Source organism: Glycine soja, chromosome 14 (assembly GCF_004193775.1).
Source record: "Glycine soja cultivar W05 chromosome 14, ASM419377v2, whole genome shotgun sequence".
Taxonomy (NCBI): Eukaryota; Viridiplantae; Streptophyta; class Magnoliopsida; order Fabales; family Fabaceae; genus Glycine; species Glycine soja.
Window position 1 is genome coordinate 16,320,109 of NC_041015.1, and position 18,846 is coordinate 16,338,954.

Genomic DNA, 18,846 nt, shown 5'->3' on the forward strand with positions numbered 1-18,846 from the left:
CAATATAGTGTAATCAATTACACCATTTGAAAAATATTTTGGAACGTTGCAAATCAGTTAAAAAACATTTTGAAATTAAATTTGGTCACTGGTAATCGATTACCAGAGAGTAAATACTCTGGTAACTTAGAAATTTTTTTAGAAAACTCTTTTGTAAAACAAAATTGTGCTATGTTTGGATTTTTGAAAAATACTTCCCTTGTGAAGTCTTGACTGTTGCTTTTCGATTACTTCTCTTGAATCTTGAAATCAACTTCTCTTGAATCTTGAATCTTGATCTTGATTGTTCTTGAATCTTGAATCTTGAAACTTAATTGTTCTTGAATCTTGATTCTTTGAGACTTGATTCTTGAAGCTTTTTGACTCCTGATTCTTTGGAACTTGCTTAACTCTTGATTCTTTGGCATCATCAAAATAATCTTGGAAGTTATTGCTTCCACAATTTTAATGAGATGATTAATCATATGGAGATATATTAATATTATTACTGTGTGATAAGTATATGATGCATCAGGCGTGATAACATGTTGTATTGGGATTATGAAAGTGTGGTGAACTGTGTGCAAGTGACAAGTTGAGTATGTGTTAAATTGTGAGATCACATGTGTATTGATATGTTGTCTGCATTGAATTGTGAGCTATGAACTGTACAATCACACGACTGTGGGTCCTTTGAGGACGACGAGTTTTGCATGATGAGTATTGTGATGGGATCCACTGGGGGAACCTGACGAGTTGAATCACTTTGATGTGCGACGAGTTAAAATTATTTTGAGAATAATTGAGGAGTCGTGTGTTTCTATAGTTCATAGATAGAGTTTTCATGTTAAAATGTTTTCTAGGTTGGACCTGAATCGGGAGGGAGAGGCTGTGACGGACTCTTCAGAGTCTAGACCTTGGGGGGTAAATACACTTGGTTTATGTGCTCCTTTAACCTTGTGTGTCGCCGCATGGTTGGAGCACTCTCGAAAAATAGTTTGACCTTGACTGGTCTCCCTATGATTTCACCTAGTGAGAGTGACATGACTTACCAATGTGTGGTCTGCCTTGTCATGTACTCTTGAGCGCTCAACAAGATTTTTCACTAACATGGTACCACATTACATCTAGGATTGAGTCTTAGTATATTTGCTACATAATGCTTGTGTATTGATCATTATTGACTGATTGAGTGATATTGTGTTTTGATCCTTGAGTACATGAATGATATGAAAATATGTGAGACGTGTTGTGTTGAGATGTGATGTTATACGATAAGTGATGAAATAACGTGAGCTATGTTTAGGTAAGTTGCATTTCATTTATATGATATTTATATCTACATGTTGTCTCGTTCCTCTCTTTTAGCTAAAAATGTGATAACTCACTCCATGTGTGCTACTTGTGTTTGGATCCTATGATAATCTCAAACCTTGTGTTGGTGGGAGTAAAGGGTTAGGTGGATGACTATGAAAAATCTCATGCTAGAGAACGTTGGGATACAGTACTCTGATAGGATGTGACATCGGGGCTTAGGGTTTTATGTTGTTTTCATCATATGCTAGTTTGAGACATGTAGTTGAACATGATTTACTTTTATATTTCTCATTGGAATTTCAGTTGTCATACTGATACAGTCTTTGTTTGGAACCAGAACATGTTTTTATATTCTTACTAATAAATTTTAACTTGGTTAATTGATGAATGTGGATCTTTTACTTCGTTTAGAAGTTTTATATTGAGTTGTGAAATAAATCTTTTTAAATTACTCCTGTTATTCTATGTTTCTTTTCCATATATATATATATATATATATATATATATATATATATATATATATATATATATATATATATATATATATGGAAAGCTCATTTTTTTAAAAGCGAAAATGGATCAAAAAAATAAAAATACATATATAATGTAATTTGACAGAATTTCCATTCATGGGAAAATGACAAAATAATATATATATATATATATATATATATATATATATATATATATATATATATATATAATGTTGTGTAACAAACATCACTTTTCTTAAATTAATGTTTTATATCCAATTATATTAATTTGTGTTCGATACTCCATATTTTTATCTTTATAGGTTGCCTAAATTTTTTTCTACTGAAAGTTTGCCAAAACGCACTATTCAATTAAAGCAAGGAAGACAAATCTTTTATTTCCAATTTGTAATCAGGGACCTGAAACCATTGAGCAATTATATTACTTTGTCTTGGTTTTAGAATATTGTGTTTAACATTTGCAACAGGCTAGGGTCGGAAAATATGCACTCCCTTTATTCTATTTTGTTTGACATTTAGCGAGTATTTGGTAGGAAATTTTTGTTTTTCTTAAATTTAAAATTAGACAAATTACATTTTTGGTATATTATAATTGTTAAATTTTTAGCCTTTGAAATATTAAATTGTAATGAGATACTGATTGGTAATATGACAACTAGCAATCTAGCATGCGGTAGACATCATGTTAGCATGCTAGTTAACGGTGGAGATGGTAATGGAACCTACACCCGTCATTCCAACAACCTTTATTAAATCACTACTTTATTTGCTAGTTATATATACCTTCTCTAACATATTGTTTTTGACATATTTTATTATAAATTAGAATTGATTTAAAAGTACAAAATTTTAAGGGAGACTCATTAAGATATTTATTATGCTTCATAATTATTTCTGTATAAGTATAGATATGTAAGATATAAATATATTTATATTATTTTATGCGGTATAAATTTATTATTATATGTTTCATAATATTTTAAAAATTAGTAATATATATCTTGATCCCTTTACTATATATATATATAGATAGATAGATATATCAAAGATTAAATTATACTGATATAATTTTGACAACTGTTACACAATATATAACCTTCAACTAAATAATATTTTCTTAAAATTCACCACTGGATTGAAAGTTCATTTCACATATATCACATGCAAAATTTTATATTAATGCAAAATCATTTATTACCTCATTTATATAAATTAAAATCGACATAATATAAACATTTCAAGATATACTAAAATATGGATCATTGATTACTTTTTTATTATTATTTAATTTTGACAAAATTTGACACAAATAATCTTAGTAATATGAAAATATAATTCAATAAAAATCATATATCAAGTTATAAAAATAATATAATAGTTGTCAATGATATATTAGTATAATTTGATCCTTCCTCATATATATATATATATATATATTAGTATATTCTGAAAATTATATATTATCTCAATTTTGATCAATAGAAACAAAATATAAAATAATTTTAAATTAATATAATTTTTTTATGAAGAATCTATATATTCATTATAAAATTTAACGTATATATACATCATCATAAAGTTCAACTAATTATAACTTATTATTTCAATCAATAACCAATTAATGAGTTAATATCCTAATTAAGTCCTATGATATATTGGCCCTATCAAGTGCGAAGACCCAATTAAGTGTGAAGAAGAGTGGATTGGTATTTAAGCGATGGGTAGGTGCGCATGCATGTTAAGGTGACGCAATGAGTCAAGAAATCTCTCTCTCTCTCTCTCTCTCTCTCTCTCTCTCTCTCTCTCTCTCTCTCTCTCTCTCTCTCTCTATATATATATATATATATATATATATATATATATTAACAAACACGTATTTCTAATAATATCAACCAATAGCATCAAAGAAAATAGCTTTTGGATCCTTCAAAGAAGAAAAAGGGTTTTGATTTAAGCCAAGGGACATACATATATATAATGACAGACGGGTAATTTACATTCATCATTAACAATAGACACTTTTATTTATAATAGTTTATGATTCATTGATTCCGCAGAATAAAAAATGGCATCATTAACCTATGCCCACCAACGAAAACAAGAGCAGGAGGTGGAGGGAGAGGGCGAGGAGGAAAGGAAAAGAGAAGAGAAGTTATTAATTAGGAATTCTTATTTGTAGAGAAGAAGGGGGAAGGGGAGACACAGTGTCTCTCCTTTTTCTCTAACAAGAAATAAGTGTGACAAAAATCCAACAACAATGTCATCAAGCCGGCAAAGGAAGACGAAGATGTTTGGGATGTGTGGCGGTGATTATAACGACGACGACAAGGATGATGCAGACAAGAGAGAGATTGATGAAGCAAGAGAAGATGGCAGCCAATATAGTCTCACAGGCATTCTTCTTCCGTCTCTCGGTGCCACGGCTGTCCGCAATGACAGCGGTAGACCAAAGCTTCGCCGATACATTGTCTCACCATATAATCGTCGTTACAAGTAAGATTTAATGATTAATATTTTGTTGTTTTCTCACCATCTCTTTGTTAGTGAATAAACATCATTTCATTTATTGTGCATGTTTTAATCCACTAAGAATTGGCCTCGTGGTAAAGAATTTAAGTAGTTTGTACAAACTCCTAGGCAAAAACCTGTCATTGTACAAGGACAGCATTTTGTTTTACTGTGCGTGTTTTAGTCCGTGTTTGGCAAGTAATTTTTTTCTATGAAACAATTGCTTTTTATTATTTTCAATGGCTATCTTTCTGGAAAAAAAATCATTTCTTTCAACCAAAACAGTTTTAGTAATTACTAAGTAAAGATTTATACAAAAAGCTATGAATTGGTTATTTAGTTAGATTTAAATAAAAAAATCATTTTAAATAAAAACTTAACATGTTGAACTTCTTTGATATGAATTAAATAAGAGTTTATTCAGAATACATTCACCATATAATTTTTTTTACATTGTCATCCTATTCGAAATAACCATGTCTAGGGTAAAAATGTTATGATTGAATTCTAAGGAGAAGAGATTAGAGGAATTATTTACATTTATATATGATGGTACTATTTATTAGGATCGATCAAATAATTAATAACAAGTTATGATTTTTGTTTGTTAGATTTCATATCAGTTATTATTTCTGACATTTGAGTTGAGAATTCTGTTAGTTAATAATGTTATGATTCTTATTCTTAAAAGATTCAGAAAAAACTTTTAATAATTCCTATGAACCTACTAACAGAATTCTCAACTGAAATACCAGAAAACATAAATGATGAAATAATCTTAAGTACCTAACCAACAAAAATCACTAATTATTTATTTGATCCTAATATTGTTTATAATGATAATTGATATTGCAGACTATGGAACAAGTTTCTGCTGATATTGGTTTTCTACACTGCTTGGATGTGCCCATTTGAATTTGGTTTCCTTGAGAAATCAATGGGTGCAGTGGCTATAACCGACAATGTTGTAAATGGGTTTTTTGCCATCGACATTGTTCTCACCTTCTTCGTTGCCTACCTTGATAAGTCCACATATTTGCTAGTTGATGACCACAAACTCATTGCTTTGAGATATGCTAAGTCCTGGTTGATCTTGGATGTCATTGCAACCATTCCTTATGAAGTTGTTATTCTAATTTTGCCACCTTCTCTTAAGATATATAGTTACTTCAATATTCTTCGCCTTTGGCGCCTCCATCGAGTGAGTGCCATGTTTGCAAGGTAATGTCAAAACTCAAACTTTTCCTTCTGATATTTCAATTGTAGACTTCCTACATAGACTTCCAAGTACGAGAAAACTATTCTCAATTGTGTGTACCTTTCTAAGGCAACAAATTAAACTCATATGTAGGTTAAATTTTATTATTTCACATTATTTTTTATACACTCATTGAAAAGTCTCTTTTGTGCTTTTTCTTGATGGGGGAATGAGTATTTCACTCTTCTAAGTCATGGTTTTATATTAGGATTGCAGTCACACTTGTAATTGCATGCAAAGACCATATGTTGCAATTTAAGCTCATGTTTGGGGTTTACACCCGATGTAAACCCATGTAAATGAGATAAGTTGAGAAGTTAATAATGGTAGGATATGTGATATAAAAGAAAAGAGAGAGATATATAGATCAGAAATTATTACATGATGTGAGACGATGGGATCTTGTTCTAGAGTAGTCCTGCCGACTAGAAGAATTAGAGAGTTTCTTTTGTCAACCACTTCCATTCCTCTCATTAGACCATCTGTAGCACTCATAACTATAGCTCTAACGATTATTTCCTAATGATTGTTGTACTCCACAAGTCACATTAATTTCTTGACCGGTAGTCTCAGCCTTTAACTACCAGAGCCTTGTAAATATTAAGCATCTTGTCCGGTCTTAGCTGTAGCCTTTCCCCTTGGAGAAAAAGAATTAATAAATGTCATGTGAAAATTGGTTGGAATCACATGTTCCTGATCATGTGATAATTTCTTGAGATAGATACGAATATAAAGTGAGTGTGCTAAAAAGAATGTGAATAATTAGTAATCTTAGATTCTAAGTGATTTGACATTTTAGAAAAGATAAAACAATGATGTAAAGACAAGTGGTGTAAAACAAGTTCCATATTGGTTTGAGTTAGGGTGATTTTGTTTACATTCTACCTTCATGTGCCAGATTAGAAAAGGACAGGAAATATAGCTACTTTTTGGTGCGCTGTTGCAAGTTTACATGTGTAAGTACTTACTTATATTCAAGTGAATTTCTCGTAGAGTTATGGCCTTGGTAATATAAAACAACCTATCTTATTAGTCATCATTTCATGCCATTGTAGGTTACTCTATTTTCATTGCATGCTGCTGCATGCTTTTTCTATTTTCTTGCTGCACGGGATAATCCAGAATCTACGTGGCTTGGACTTGTTCCTGATGCCATTGACCAGAATCTTTGGGGAAAGTATGTAGTAGCAATATATTGGTCCATAGTGACCCTTTCATCAGTTGGTTATGGTGATCTACATCCTGTAAACACAAAAGAAATGGTATTTGACATTTTTTATATGCTCTTTAATCTTGGACTCACCTCATATCTGATAGGCAACATGACCAACATGGTAGTCCAGTGGACGGAAAGAACTAAGAGATATGTAAGTATATCTTATTCACCGTGCTTTATTTGTAGTTAAGCCTTATAAGCAAGGTTTTAGAAGATGGTCCACGATCGTGATTTTGGTAGCAATGCCAAGGTTTCTAAGGTCTCTGCAACCACAATGCGACCAAATTGTGACCAAGATTTCCAGCAATACCAATGATCGTGATGAAGCCATGACCACAATATAAAAACCTTGCTTTATGGGAAAGAAAGAAAAGAGAATTCAGAGTCTCAAAACATTATGCAGTCCATATTTCCTTTTTTTTTTTTGTTTTTAAAGAGGTTCATTGATTATATAGTTTTAATTGAAACTGTTTGTTTCTTTGTCACACATTAGAGAGACACTGTACAATCTGCCTCAAATTTCGCTCGTAGGAATCACTTGCCAAATCGTTTACAAGAACAAATGTTTGCTCATTTGCTTATGAAGTACAGAACTGATTTAGAAGGACTACAACATCAAGAGATCATTGATTTCCTTCCAAAAGCCATTCAGTCTAGCATCTCACACTACCTATTCTTTTCAATTGTTGACAAAGTGTACTTATTTCATGGAGTGTCAAATGACCTACTTTTTCAACTGGTAATATTTTTGTATTTGCTATAACCTTGACCCCATTATGTTAAAAGAAGAAAACCTTTTTTTGGTTAAACAAAATCTGAAACATGGACGATATTTATTTTAAAATAAGACTTTTGATCTATAAAATTTAGTTTGTAATTGAGAAACATTTTGCCAGAGACACCAATAATATATAATGTTAAAAAGAGAGCAGTTTTTGAATAATTATTTGTATTTTTGCTTCTAGTCATTCTTTCTATTTAGAACGAATACATTCTTTCATGTGACTAAGCTTAAATATCAAAATTTGAAGGTCACAGAGATGAAGGCTGAGTATTTTCCTCCGAAGGAAGATGTGATTTTGCAAAATGAAGCACCAACAGACTTTTATATATTCATTACTGGAGCTGCAGTAAGATATTATACTCCTCTTTATTTTTATTTACTTAGTTATATTGTATTGTATTGCGCATGCACACACACAAGTTCTTGAGTAGTATTTAAAATAACTATTTTTCTGCCAAGAATTATCTGAATATATAGTAAATTATCAAATAAATTTAACATTGTTTAATATTTCCAAATTGCTAAGATTCAAAAGTAGAAGTCTAATGTAAAAGAGAAATAAAAACAAAGGAGAGTGGCATTATTTCAATTGAAACTAAGAAAATTAAAAGTGCAACGAAGACATTATTCCATGACTGTCCTTTTATTGTATATGGGTAATTTCTTGAATGTCCTTTCTCCAATTAATAACAAATTTCAACGAAAAACATGACAAACTAACTTTCATTTTCTTTTGACTAACAGGATCTTATCATTCATAAGAATGGAATAGAGCAGGCAAGTTTGTTTAAAATATTCTTTGATTGATCATTACTTTCTTTTATGTGATGTCATTGGATTGACCACTTAAAATGACTTGATTCTATGACTAACAAAACATGTATGCAATTATATACCAGGTTGTTGGCGAGGCAAAGCCTGGAGATGTAGTTGGGGAAACAGGAGTGTTATGTTATAGGCCACAAGTGTTTACTGTTCGGACCAAGCGGTTGAGCCAGATATTGCGTTTGAATCGAACCACATTTCTAAATCTTGTTCATTCAAATGTTGGAGATGGAACAATGATCATAAACAATTTTCTTCAGGTATATAAAACTGAGATCTTTTGATTTGTTAACTTTATTTTTTCTATAAATTATTCTACTTGTTTTAGTTTTGTATTTACATTCATTTACTTAAAGAAAAAATGTGTTTTTTCTTCTTCTTTAGTTTCATACACATCCTTTTGATTGTCAATTTTATTTTCAAATGTTACAATCTTTTGGTTTTAATTCCTTATTTTCCTGGTCAATAGCATGGACTATAGATCAAGCTATTAGGACTCTTTTACACCCCTCCCTGAATTTTCCTATTAAAGACCATAATTTGATATGTTTTCATTTTTAGTGAAGACAAAAGCTATTAAATCTCAGCTTCATCAGCTATCTTTTACCATGTTATCTGAATGTGTTCAAAGCAAGGATACACTTGGCCTTTTAGTTATTTGCTACTTGACATATGTATTTTTTGAGATTTGCAGAGGTGCATCTTAAAAAGACTAGAAGAGAATATAAATTTGGAAAATAATTCTCGAAAACATCTTGTTGATGTATTACAAATAGGATTTTTTACATCGGTTATTTGACAATTTCTACAATAATTTTTAATTGTCTTCAAAACCGTCCTCTTACAAAGTTAACACTTTTCACAACGATTTTTAAACCGTCTTAAAAACTCGATCTCTATATCGGTTTGTGTAAAAACTGTCTTAGAATATTTTTTTATTTTAAAAATTAAAAAAAATTAAGGATTCTAAGACGGCCGACTTAAGAAGTAGACTTTCTATGATGATTTTTTAAAGAATCATCTTAGAATGTATATTTTTTAAGATAATTTTTAGATATTTATTTTTTTCTTTTTTTAATGTTTATTACCATGTAATTAAAAGTTATTAATTTTTATAATAATTATTTAAAAAAATAAAAATAAAATTTAATTAAAATGTTCTACTAATAAATTACATATATATTTTTTTACTATTTACCATGTAATTAAAAGTTGTTAATTTTTATAATAATCATTTTAAAAAAATCACATTTAAAATGATTTCTAAAACAATGAACATTTGAAGGTGGATATGGTGGAAGACCTGCGTGTGTTATCCAAAAGGATATATAAAACCAAATATACTACATTTATTGACTTCATATTAATACAAACACAAAATGGTCTTAAGATTCTTATGTTAATGTATAAATTATTGACATGGTGACCAGAAAAAAAAAAAAGTGAAAGACTTGCTGGTTCTATAATCCCGAGCATGATGTTCTATTAATGATTGTGCAATCATATTATCATATTTATGTTATTGTTTGTGCGTAGAATGGTAAGCAAACACAAATAACGCACTCAAATAATTTTGACTAGTGACTTGCATTGCTATAGTATACCCCAGACCAAACTGACTTATGTCTCAATATTAGAGGTTCGATCTTCACTTCAACAATAAACACAACAATAAACACATTTTACCACTCAAGGAGTGTGAATATGAGCAAAAGAGAACTTAGCATATTAAGAAGTTAAAGGTAAGCCATTTTTGACATGCTTGAACAGAATATGTTGGAACTAAGACAAAACTCATTTATAAATTACAATCTCATAGAGAACCAATACGAAAATCCATGAGCATCCAAATATGCAAAATAGATAAGCTGTAACTATATCACTCTCTAGTCTCCAGTAAGTTTGAAATTAGTTTTCCATCTATTCATTTTCAACAAGGGAACATTTTGCCAAACAAAGACCCTATAAATGTATAATGTGCCACATTTCAAGTTCATTAATAATTTATGGGCTACTCAAATGGATCATACATGTAAGTAGTGAAAATCATAAATTAAGCTCATACCAGCATATTCATGAAGCTGAGTAATACATATTACAAAATGTAGCTTAATTAGTAGGAAAATAAGCTGCAATTTCATTCTGAAGATCTTTTTACCGACAACCTAATTAGGAGAATGCTGAAGCACTCTAAGGGACAGCTTCCTATAAGAAAAAGACTCAAATAAAAACAAACCGACAAATGCTAACCAAATTAATAGGTAATGAAAAGAATGGTTTAGGAAGGAGACACAAATGCTTCCTCATTTTCATAATTAAGGATTGCCAAATGACAACTTCATTATTCTTCAGAATAACTAAGCCGTGACTGAGAACTAAGAGTAGATAAAACCAAAAAAAAAACACCAAGGAAAGAAGCTGAATTCTGAAAACATCAACACTTCTAACTTCAAGACAAAGTTGTTCCCACTGTTCTGGTGTAGTAAAAAGATGACCTTTACACATCCTTTACCTGTTACCTTTATAGCTTCCTGCCAAGTCAACTAAGTGGATATAACCACGAAGACTATTCCCTGATGCAAGCTCTCTTTCTTGAACATGAACTGTCAAGCAGCTGCAATTATAGCATTACAAGCTAGTACCAATTAATATTGTGATGGAAAACATACATGGTAAAAAAATGGACCAAAATGTCTTATAGTCTCTAACACAACATATAGGTTAAATTTCAAACCAATAATCACACACAAGCATAAAAAATATCTCTAGCAGTAGACAACATTAAAAAAAATTTAAATTCAACCAATAAAAATCCTCATCAACAACAGCATAAGGTGGCATATGTAATTTGACAATCTCATAGAAACCAATTCGTAGAATCTGAAACAAACAAAGTACTAAGACCACTAATAGCATGTTCAAAGAATATAATGACTCAAAGGCCTATGAATTGTTATAAAAAAAGATCAATGAATATATGGTTACACCCTGTATCTTTATTTCAAAAGGTTCAACTACAAAATCTTTCTTCTCTTGCAAAACTAAATTAGAGTGACACGTAAAAAATTTCTTCTCTTCTCCTTCTGTTTGTTCTCTACATGAAGTATTTACTTAGTCAACGATTCGTGCAAATATACTCATAATTTTAGAGACCAAAAATCACCTGTAAGAGAAGAAGTTCCATGCTAGATATATCTTTATCATGACATAGTGAACTGATAAGATGATCAAGATATCTTCTCCAGCCAATTGAGCCCCCAACAATATTTGTCACTTATGTAATTTTAGTATGAAAGAAGAACATAATCAATAAATTTGTTCATGAATTCTGACCAAAGCAGCCATTTTATTAAGTTATTTGATGTAAAAGAGAACATCTAAACATATAATAATAATAATAAAAGAAACATTTTGTACTATATGTTATGAAGCAGAGCCAAAAGTGATAACTAAACCAAACTAAAGTTCAAGTATCTACTATTTAATTATCTTTCTAAACTCCATAGTAAAAGAATAACATAAGCAGTATTCCCATGTAACATACCGCCATTTGTGACAAATGTTCAAAAACTATCCTTATACATGCCATACTAAGAGATACCAAATTATAATGAGTAGCAAATTATAAAGCTGGTTATAAATTTAGCTTCATATCTTAAAATAATTCCAGTGATAAAATCACAAAACACAACCAAGGATAAGGCATTACCATGGTTTTGTTGGATGTAGATCCACAGACTTTACTCTTTAATCTTTGCACAAGCTTTCACTGTTCAAATATTACAAAAACAAATCAGTTTGAGCAGCCAGAAAGTTATAAAAGTCTGCCATGCTTGGTGGCAGAGAAATCTAAATCACATAAAATCTCGCTGACAAGCTAATCAAACTTGGCCTTCTCAAACTTCCTATGTACTCCATGAGTAAGACATAGATAAATCCAAGGCATTTGGACCATTTTGCAAAGTCACAATTATTGGAAACATGAAAAAAAAAGCTCCAATAAATGTGTATCTCAATTCACTTGCACGTCCAAAAATTGTTTAACAGTATTATAACAAGGAAAATAAAACATACCAAAACCAATGACATTATGAACCACTAACACAATTGGAACTGCTCAGCACATGGAGTTGAATAATAATTTTAAAAAATAATTTACGCTTAAATACTTTGTACTTTAGTCTTTCAGAAACTGTCAAGAAACTACCAAAACTTTGAACTAGTCTTTCCCAACAATGATTGCATACTAGGAAGTCAAGTACTACCCATTACTACTCTAGAGCAATCAAAAACATTTCAAGCAACAGGAACCACCTCAATATCATTTGCCAATACAGCTGGAGGCTACTTGTATTCTTCCTCCTTTGGAGTGTGGATCGTGACAAGATCAGGAAAGGGAGTTTTAGGACTCTGATTCCCTTTAGGATCCCAATCAAGCATGATCTTAACCTTGATACCAAGAGCACCCTATAGGAAAATGAAGAAAAACCTATTAGCATTTAGCAATATTAATCCATGAAGAAAGAAAATGAGCCAACAACATGAAAATCTATCAGGTGGCTATGAAGAAAAAAAAAATCAAACCTATCTTAGTAGCACGTGTCTCACTACTGAGTCAATATAATCCTTGACTGGTTGTCCAAAAGAAATCATGTATCCATCCTTGAATTTCATGGACTTGGCTCTCAGAGCTCTCAGTTTTCCACTAGTAATGACCTACTCAGGTCAAACAACAATAACAACCAAACCATTACATGATGCAATACAATATTAGGAGTCCATAAACAAACCTCGCATCCTTTGGCCCCACTTTCCATCACAAATTCTAAAACACCATAGCAAGCCCTGCAATAAATAGTTTAAGATACATAGAGATTATAATTTTGCCATAGGGATGCAGAAGAACTATATTCACACAAATAGACAAGGAAAATTTAAAAACACCGAGGCCATAAAAGCACATTAGTAAAGTAAAATATCAAAACATGCAGAAGAATTGTATTCACACAAATAGATAAGTAAGATATGTTCAAAAAGACATATCTTACTTATCTTTGCCAAAAAAACTACAGTATTTTATAACAATTGATGTAGTTTCTTTTCACTTTTCTTGGCTATTTTCTTTTTAAGATTCTACTTGCTCCAACTATTATATACGACAACATATTTCTTCCAATTGGATCCGTTCAAGTTTCAAACTATAATATAGCTTATCCATATAAAAAAGGAGGAACTAGAAAACGGATCGCTAATTTAGTATGAAAAGGGACTTGAAGGTTTTGTATATGATTTATTGATTTTGTTTTAAATCACACAAATATAGTATTATAGAATTAAGAAAGATAACAATACATATCGGTGACAAATATTTCAAGCTTGAGGAAATCCCACGCAGCCTCTTTGGATTTGGTAATAGTAACAAAATCAGATTCAAAGAAAACGCAAGTAATGCCTGCACAATAACAAGAAACACAGAGGAATCAGACTAAATCCCTAAACACGAAAAGAAAAGAAAGAGATTGTCGATTGCAAAGACCGATTTATAAAAACTGTGAATCTAATTATGACAGGTTTTTAGCATTGTGAATCTGAATCGACGATGAGCGGCACGACATAATTTGGCACAGTGCTCCAAAAGCTAGCACTGGACTCTAGTGACGATGACCGTGGCAGTGATGTTCACAATACACACGATCGAGGAGGTGGGAGGGGATAGTGTATTTAAAACTTTGGATGTCAGATCTACAGATTCTTTGGCCAAATCTGCGGATTCTCTGACTTGTGGTGGAGTTGGATCAGTGTGAGAGTGAGAGAGCTACGTGAGAGATTGAGAGAGCACGTGTGAAAGGTAATGAAAGTGTAAATGCGAAGGAATTTCAAATATGATTTCTCAAAAATCGTCGTTGAACACTAACTTTCAAAGACGATTTTATAAAACCATCAGTTGAATAGTTTCAATTATTTATAAAAATGCCACATTTATGGTGACAACGGTTTTAAAAAATCGTCTTTGAATTAGTGTCGTTGAAGGTGATTTTTGTAAAAGTGACAGTGAAGTACTACATATTAGAAGATCATGATTGGTAAAAAATTTTTACATGACTACTAACTAGTATTGATGTATAAGATATTTTAGGGGTTGCTTGGTTTGGTCGTTTTATGAAAATAGAAAATAGTACCAAAAATATGAAAACATTCTCATTGAAAATATTTTGGAAATAAACTCTAAAATTGAAAATGAAATAAAGGTGTTTTCTAAAAAATGAAAACACAGTGCACAACATGTAATTTTAACAACAATACAACTTTTGCCTTTCTCTTTTGAAACTCTGAAGTATTGTACTGGCAGCAACAAGGGGCTAGAAATGCAAAGGGAAAAGGGCCCTTATGCGTGAAAATGCCACTGTGTGTGGGTGGTGGCTGTGCTATGTGAAAGAAAGGTCCGATGAGGGTGGGTAACTGAGGTTTGTGGTGAAGACAATGATCAATTAATGGTGGAGAAACTACGCACAAGGGTGAAGGAGATGGGATCATGAGTCATGATTGATCGATGAAGTTTCGAGGTGGTGACGGTGTTGGTTAATGCGTAGGATTTAATAAGGATGATTTTAGTGTGCAGGTGAGGAGGGATGGAGTTTTCATGTTCCAGATTCAAAGATTTTGGAAAATAAAAAATAGACAATTAAAACAAACATATTTTCTAAATCTTGAAGATGTGAAAATGAAAATAGGAAATGAAAATAGAAAATACTTGATCAAACGAAGCGTCCCCTTATTGTGTTATATGGAGAATAGTTTCTGTAGAGTTTCAAGCCAAAAGATAAGGTGCATGCACATTGGGAATTGAATTTTTGTATCACTAAGATTTAGGTGGTTTAAATGCAAAGTGAAAGATTAATTGCATTTTACTAAATGAACCTTAGTTGAATAAATGCATTAGAAGTTGTTTTTGTTTTAACTTCCAAGAGAACTTATTTATTATAGTTGGTGGCAATCTTCACTATAAATAGATAAGAGATTTAGTGGAAAAACAACACATGAAGAGAGAGTGTGTGAGAAGAAAGATTGTGAAACAAAGTCACTTTGTTGAGAGAAAAGTGTCTTTGTGTGAGGGTGTTATCGTTTCTTGTAACCATTGAGTGGGGTACTCGAGTTTGTAGAATGATATACTATTTGGAATGGGTTACAATCTTGTAATCATTTTTGTTATAGTAAAATACTTTTTGAGACGATTCTGTGAACGTAGGCAAGAAGTGTCGAATCACGTTAAATTCTTGTGTTTGTTATTTTTTTCTACGGTGTAATCTTTGTTATGTTCTTAAGATCCTTTGTGAGTGTGAGTAATCTTATTTGTGGGAGCGTTGATTTTCCAACAGTGGGCATTGATTTCCCAACAATTTCTAAGTGTGAAAGTGAGATTGTATGAATGTCATTAGAATCACAAATCATCTTTTGAAGCCATCAAACTACTTGTTTCCCATGGAGGAGATCATCTAAGTTATTTTGATATGCTTTATTCTTTGGTATAGAATTTACATGAATCAGAGGATCCATTGATGAAAGGAATCTTGGCAGAAACAGAAGCAATGTTGGCCAGAGGAAAAATGGATTTGCCTATTAGTTTATTGTTTGCAGCTAGCAGAGGTGATGATATGTTGTTGCAACAACTGCTAAAGAAGGGTTCAGATCCAAATGAACCAGATAAGAATGGAAAGACAGCATTGGTTAGTAAATATTATTTCCTTTATTTTGAACACATACACATATGTTTATATTTTATACATGTTACTATACTAGACTCTTACAACTCTACTTTCACATGTAACAGCATATTACAGCTTCCAAAGGCAGAGACCATTGTGTAGCTTTGCTTCTAGAGCATGGGGCTAATCCCAACATCAAAGGTATTGTTAAGGCCTTTTGAAAGTTCAATTACTACTGAAAATAAAAATTAAAAAAAAAAAATAATTTGTCAACACCTTTCCAAACATAAATGCTAAAAATAAGAGAAGAAAAAAAATGATGGAAGCATTCAGCATTGGAATGTCACACAATGAATAATATAGTAGCTTTTTCCTCATTTTAAATTATCAAAAGATAATACTTTCCATTTGTAAAGCCTGTTTGACCTTAAACTTTTATTTAATGACAATAACGTCCTTTAGTTCACATTCAACACATGAAATGAATTACTTTGTCCATGTAGAACGAATTCATCACTCAATTAATCTTTGTTGAAACAAAATTTCAGTGCTAAATTATCATTTTGTCTAGCACACCTTTTGGTTTTATTAGAAACAACTTTTTTTCATGTAGGAGTTATGTATGTTAGTATTGGTATTTGTTCTTATTGGTATATTCTTTTAACTACTCTTATATATACAGACTTAGATGGAAATGTCCCACTATGGGAAGCAATCAAGGGTGGGCATGATTCTGTGATGAAACTTCTTATAGACAATGGTGCAGATATATCATCTGGTGATGTAGGTTCTCTTGCATGCGTTGGTGTTGAGCAAAATAACTTAGAATTACTCAAGCATATTGTTCAATGTGGAGGGGACGTGACACAGTCCACGAGCAATGGAACCACAGCACTCCATGCTGCAGTGTGTGAAGGAAATGTTGAAATAGTGAAGTTCCTTCTAGAGCATGGAGCAGACATTGATAAACAAGATGGTAGTGGCTGGACTCCAAGGTTTTTAGCAGATCAACAATGCCACGAAGAAATAATAAATGTATTCAAGAAAGTTGGACACAAGAAAACACCACATGCTATTCCTACAACATCCTTTTTTGAAAGGTATCAAAGTGAACCCACTATACCAGGCATTCCCCAGGGAAGCAAGCCACCTAATGAAGAACCAACATGGTTTGATAATCATCAAAGAAGAAGAGTTAGCCCTTTCCATAATTCCTTTTTTGGGATAATGTCAAATGCAAATTATGGTAAATATTCAATTTATCTTTTTAATTTAATGTTTTTTTTTTAACTTGCATGTCATGGTTTTAAGTGGTTAAAGCAAAGAAAGTAACAAATTTTTGTGTTGCATTAATCAAATACAAGAATGGTTTGATATAGGTTAAACTACTCACTTGGTCGTTGTAGTTTGCTTCCATTAAGTTTTAACCCTTATATAAGAAAATTGTACCTTTTAGTCCTTATACCATTTTTTATAACAATTTATCATTGCTGAAAAAATTGTAGTAGTTTTATACCACTAAAATATATAGTCAACACTAATGTTATTTGGTACCAATGACATTTCAACCAATAAGGAGAGAAACCAGCATACAAATAAATAGATAAGTTATTTTGAGAGTAAAAAAGATTTATTTTCACAGCTTTGACAAAAACAATTTTAATACCAATAAGTGCATTTTCATATTTATGTTAGAGAGGTAATTCAATTAAACTTAAATAATGGAAACATGACTATCATGAACTCATGATTTATGAAGTTCATTTCATTGTTGAGATCAAGGGCATTAAATACTACTTTTTATTTTAGAACATTGAATTTCAGTTTTGATTTCGTTTTTAGATAAAAAAGACTCCACAACCGCATCTCAAAGTAGTCACATTAGTAGGGAAGAATTACTAGCCAGAGTAACTCTTAGTTGTCCAAAGAAAGGTGAACATGCCAAAAAGCTTATTTTTCTGCCAAAATCCCTTGAAGAATTGCTACATATTGGTGCTGAAAAGTTTGATTACTCTGCCACCAGAATATTAAGCAAAGAAGGAGCTGAAATTGAAGACATATATGTTATAAGAGATGGTGATCTTCTTATTCTTGCATAGGACTGAACATTGAAGATAACATTAATATAAATTGATTTCTATGAGTATACATTGTGCAGTTGTGTCTTGACACTATGCCTCTTTGTCAATTGCAAATTGCCAAATTTTTGTCATATAAAAATGTTACTATATTGTTTGAAAACAAAGGAGTAATATACAATAGGTATAATATATAAATAGGTATATGTGCAAATCGATCCACATATGCATGCAAATAATACATACAAATGTATTACGAATTCAGTAATCTATAAAACAAATGTATTCTGGATTAATCAATCCATAATACATTTATATTACAAATTACTCAATCCAAAACTAAGTGAGGGTGGTATGGTGCAATGGTGGGTGTGGTGTAACATAAAAGTTTGTTGGTCATAGTGATGCGTGTGGCAGGGTGGGTGGTGGTGCAGTGGTCATGGAGGTTTAGGGGAGAGGCAGGTAGGGTTTGCTTGGGAGAGGAATGATAAGAAGGAAATATTAAAAATTTGGAGGTGCACCAAGCAAATAAAAAGGGTGCATAAAGCAATTGCTAAGAAGTTGTTGAGTTGGTTTGTTAAATAAATGAGCTTATGAAATTGGTAGGAGGGTTGCTATTGGCCCTTACTAGCATTCCCAAATTTCAAAAATACCTTCCTCCACAATGCACAACGAAAATACACT

General features: G+C 31.5%; 1 protein-coding gene and 1 pseudogene across 1 annotated transcript; one reads left to right on the plus strand and one right to left on the minus strand.

Moving 5' to 3' along the window:
• Positions 1 to 3,821: 3,821 nt before the first annotated feature.
• Positions 3,822 to 18,272, plus strand: LOC114385452 (potassium channel AKT1-like). Its single transcript, XM_028345538.1, has 12 exons — positions 3,822 to 4,283; positions 5,154 to 5,519; positions 6,455 to 6,512; positions 6,612 to 6,923; positions 7,266 to 7,511; positions 7,804 to 7,902; positions 8,301 to 8,333; positions 8,456 to 8,641; positions 15,911 to 16,105; positions 16,210 to 16,285; positions 16,767 to 17,330; positions 17,927 to 18,272. The coding sequence occupies exons 1-12, from the start codon at positions 4,048 to 4,050 to the stop codon at positions 18,181 to 18,183; spliced, it is 2,628 nt and encodes an 875-aa protein (XP_028201339.1). The 5' UTR covers positions 3,822 to 4,047; the 3' UTR covers positions 18,184 to 18,272.
• On the minus strand, positions 12,678 to 14,305 carry LOC114385453 (annotated as a pseudogene).
• Positions 18,273 to 18,846: the final 574 nt, after the last annotated feature.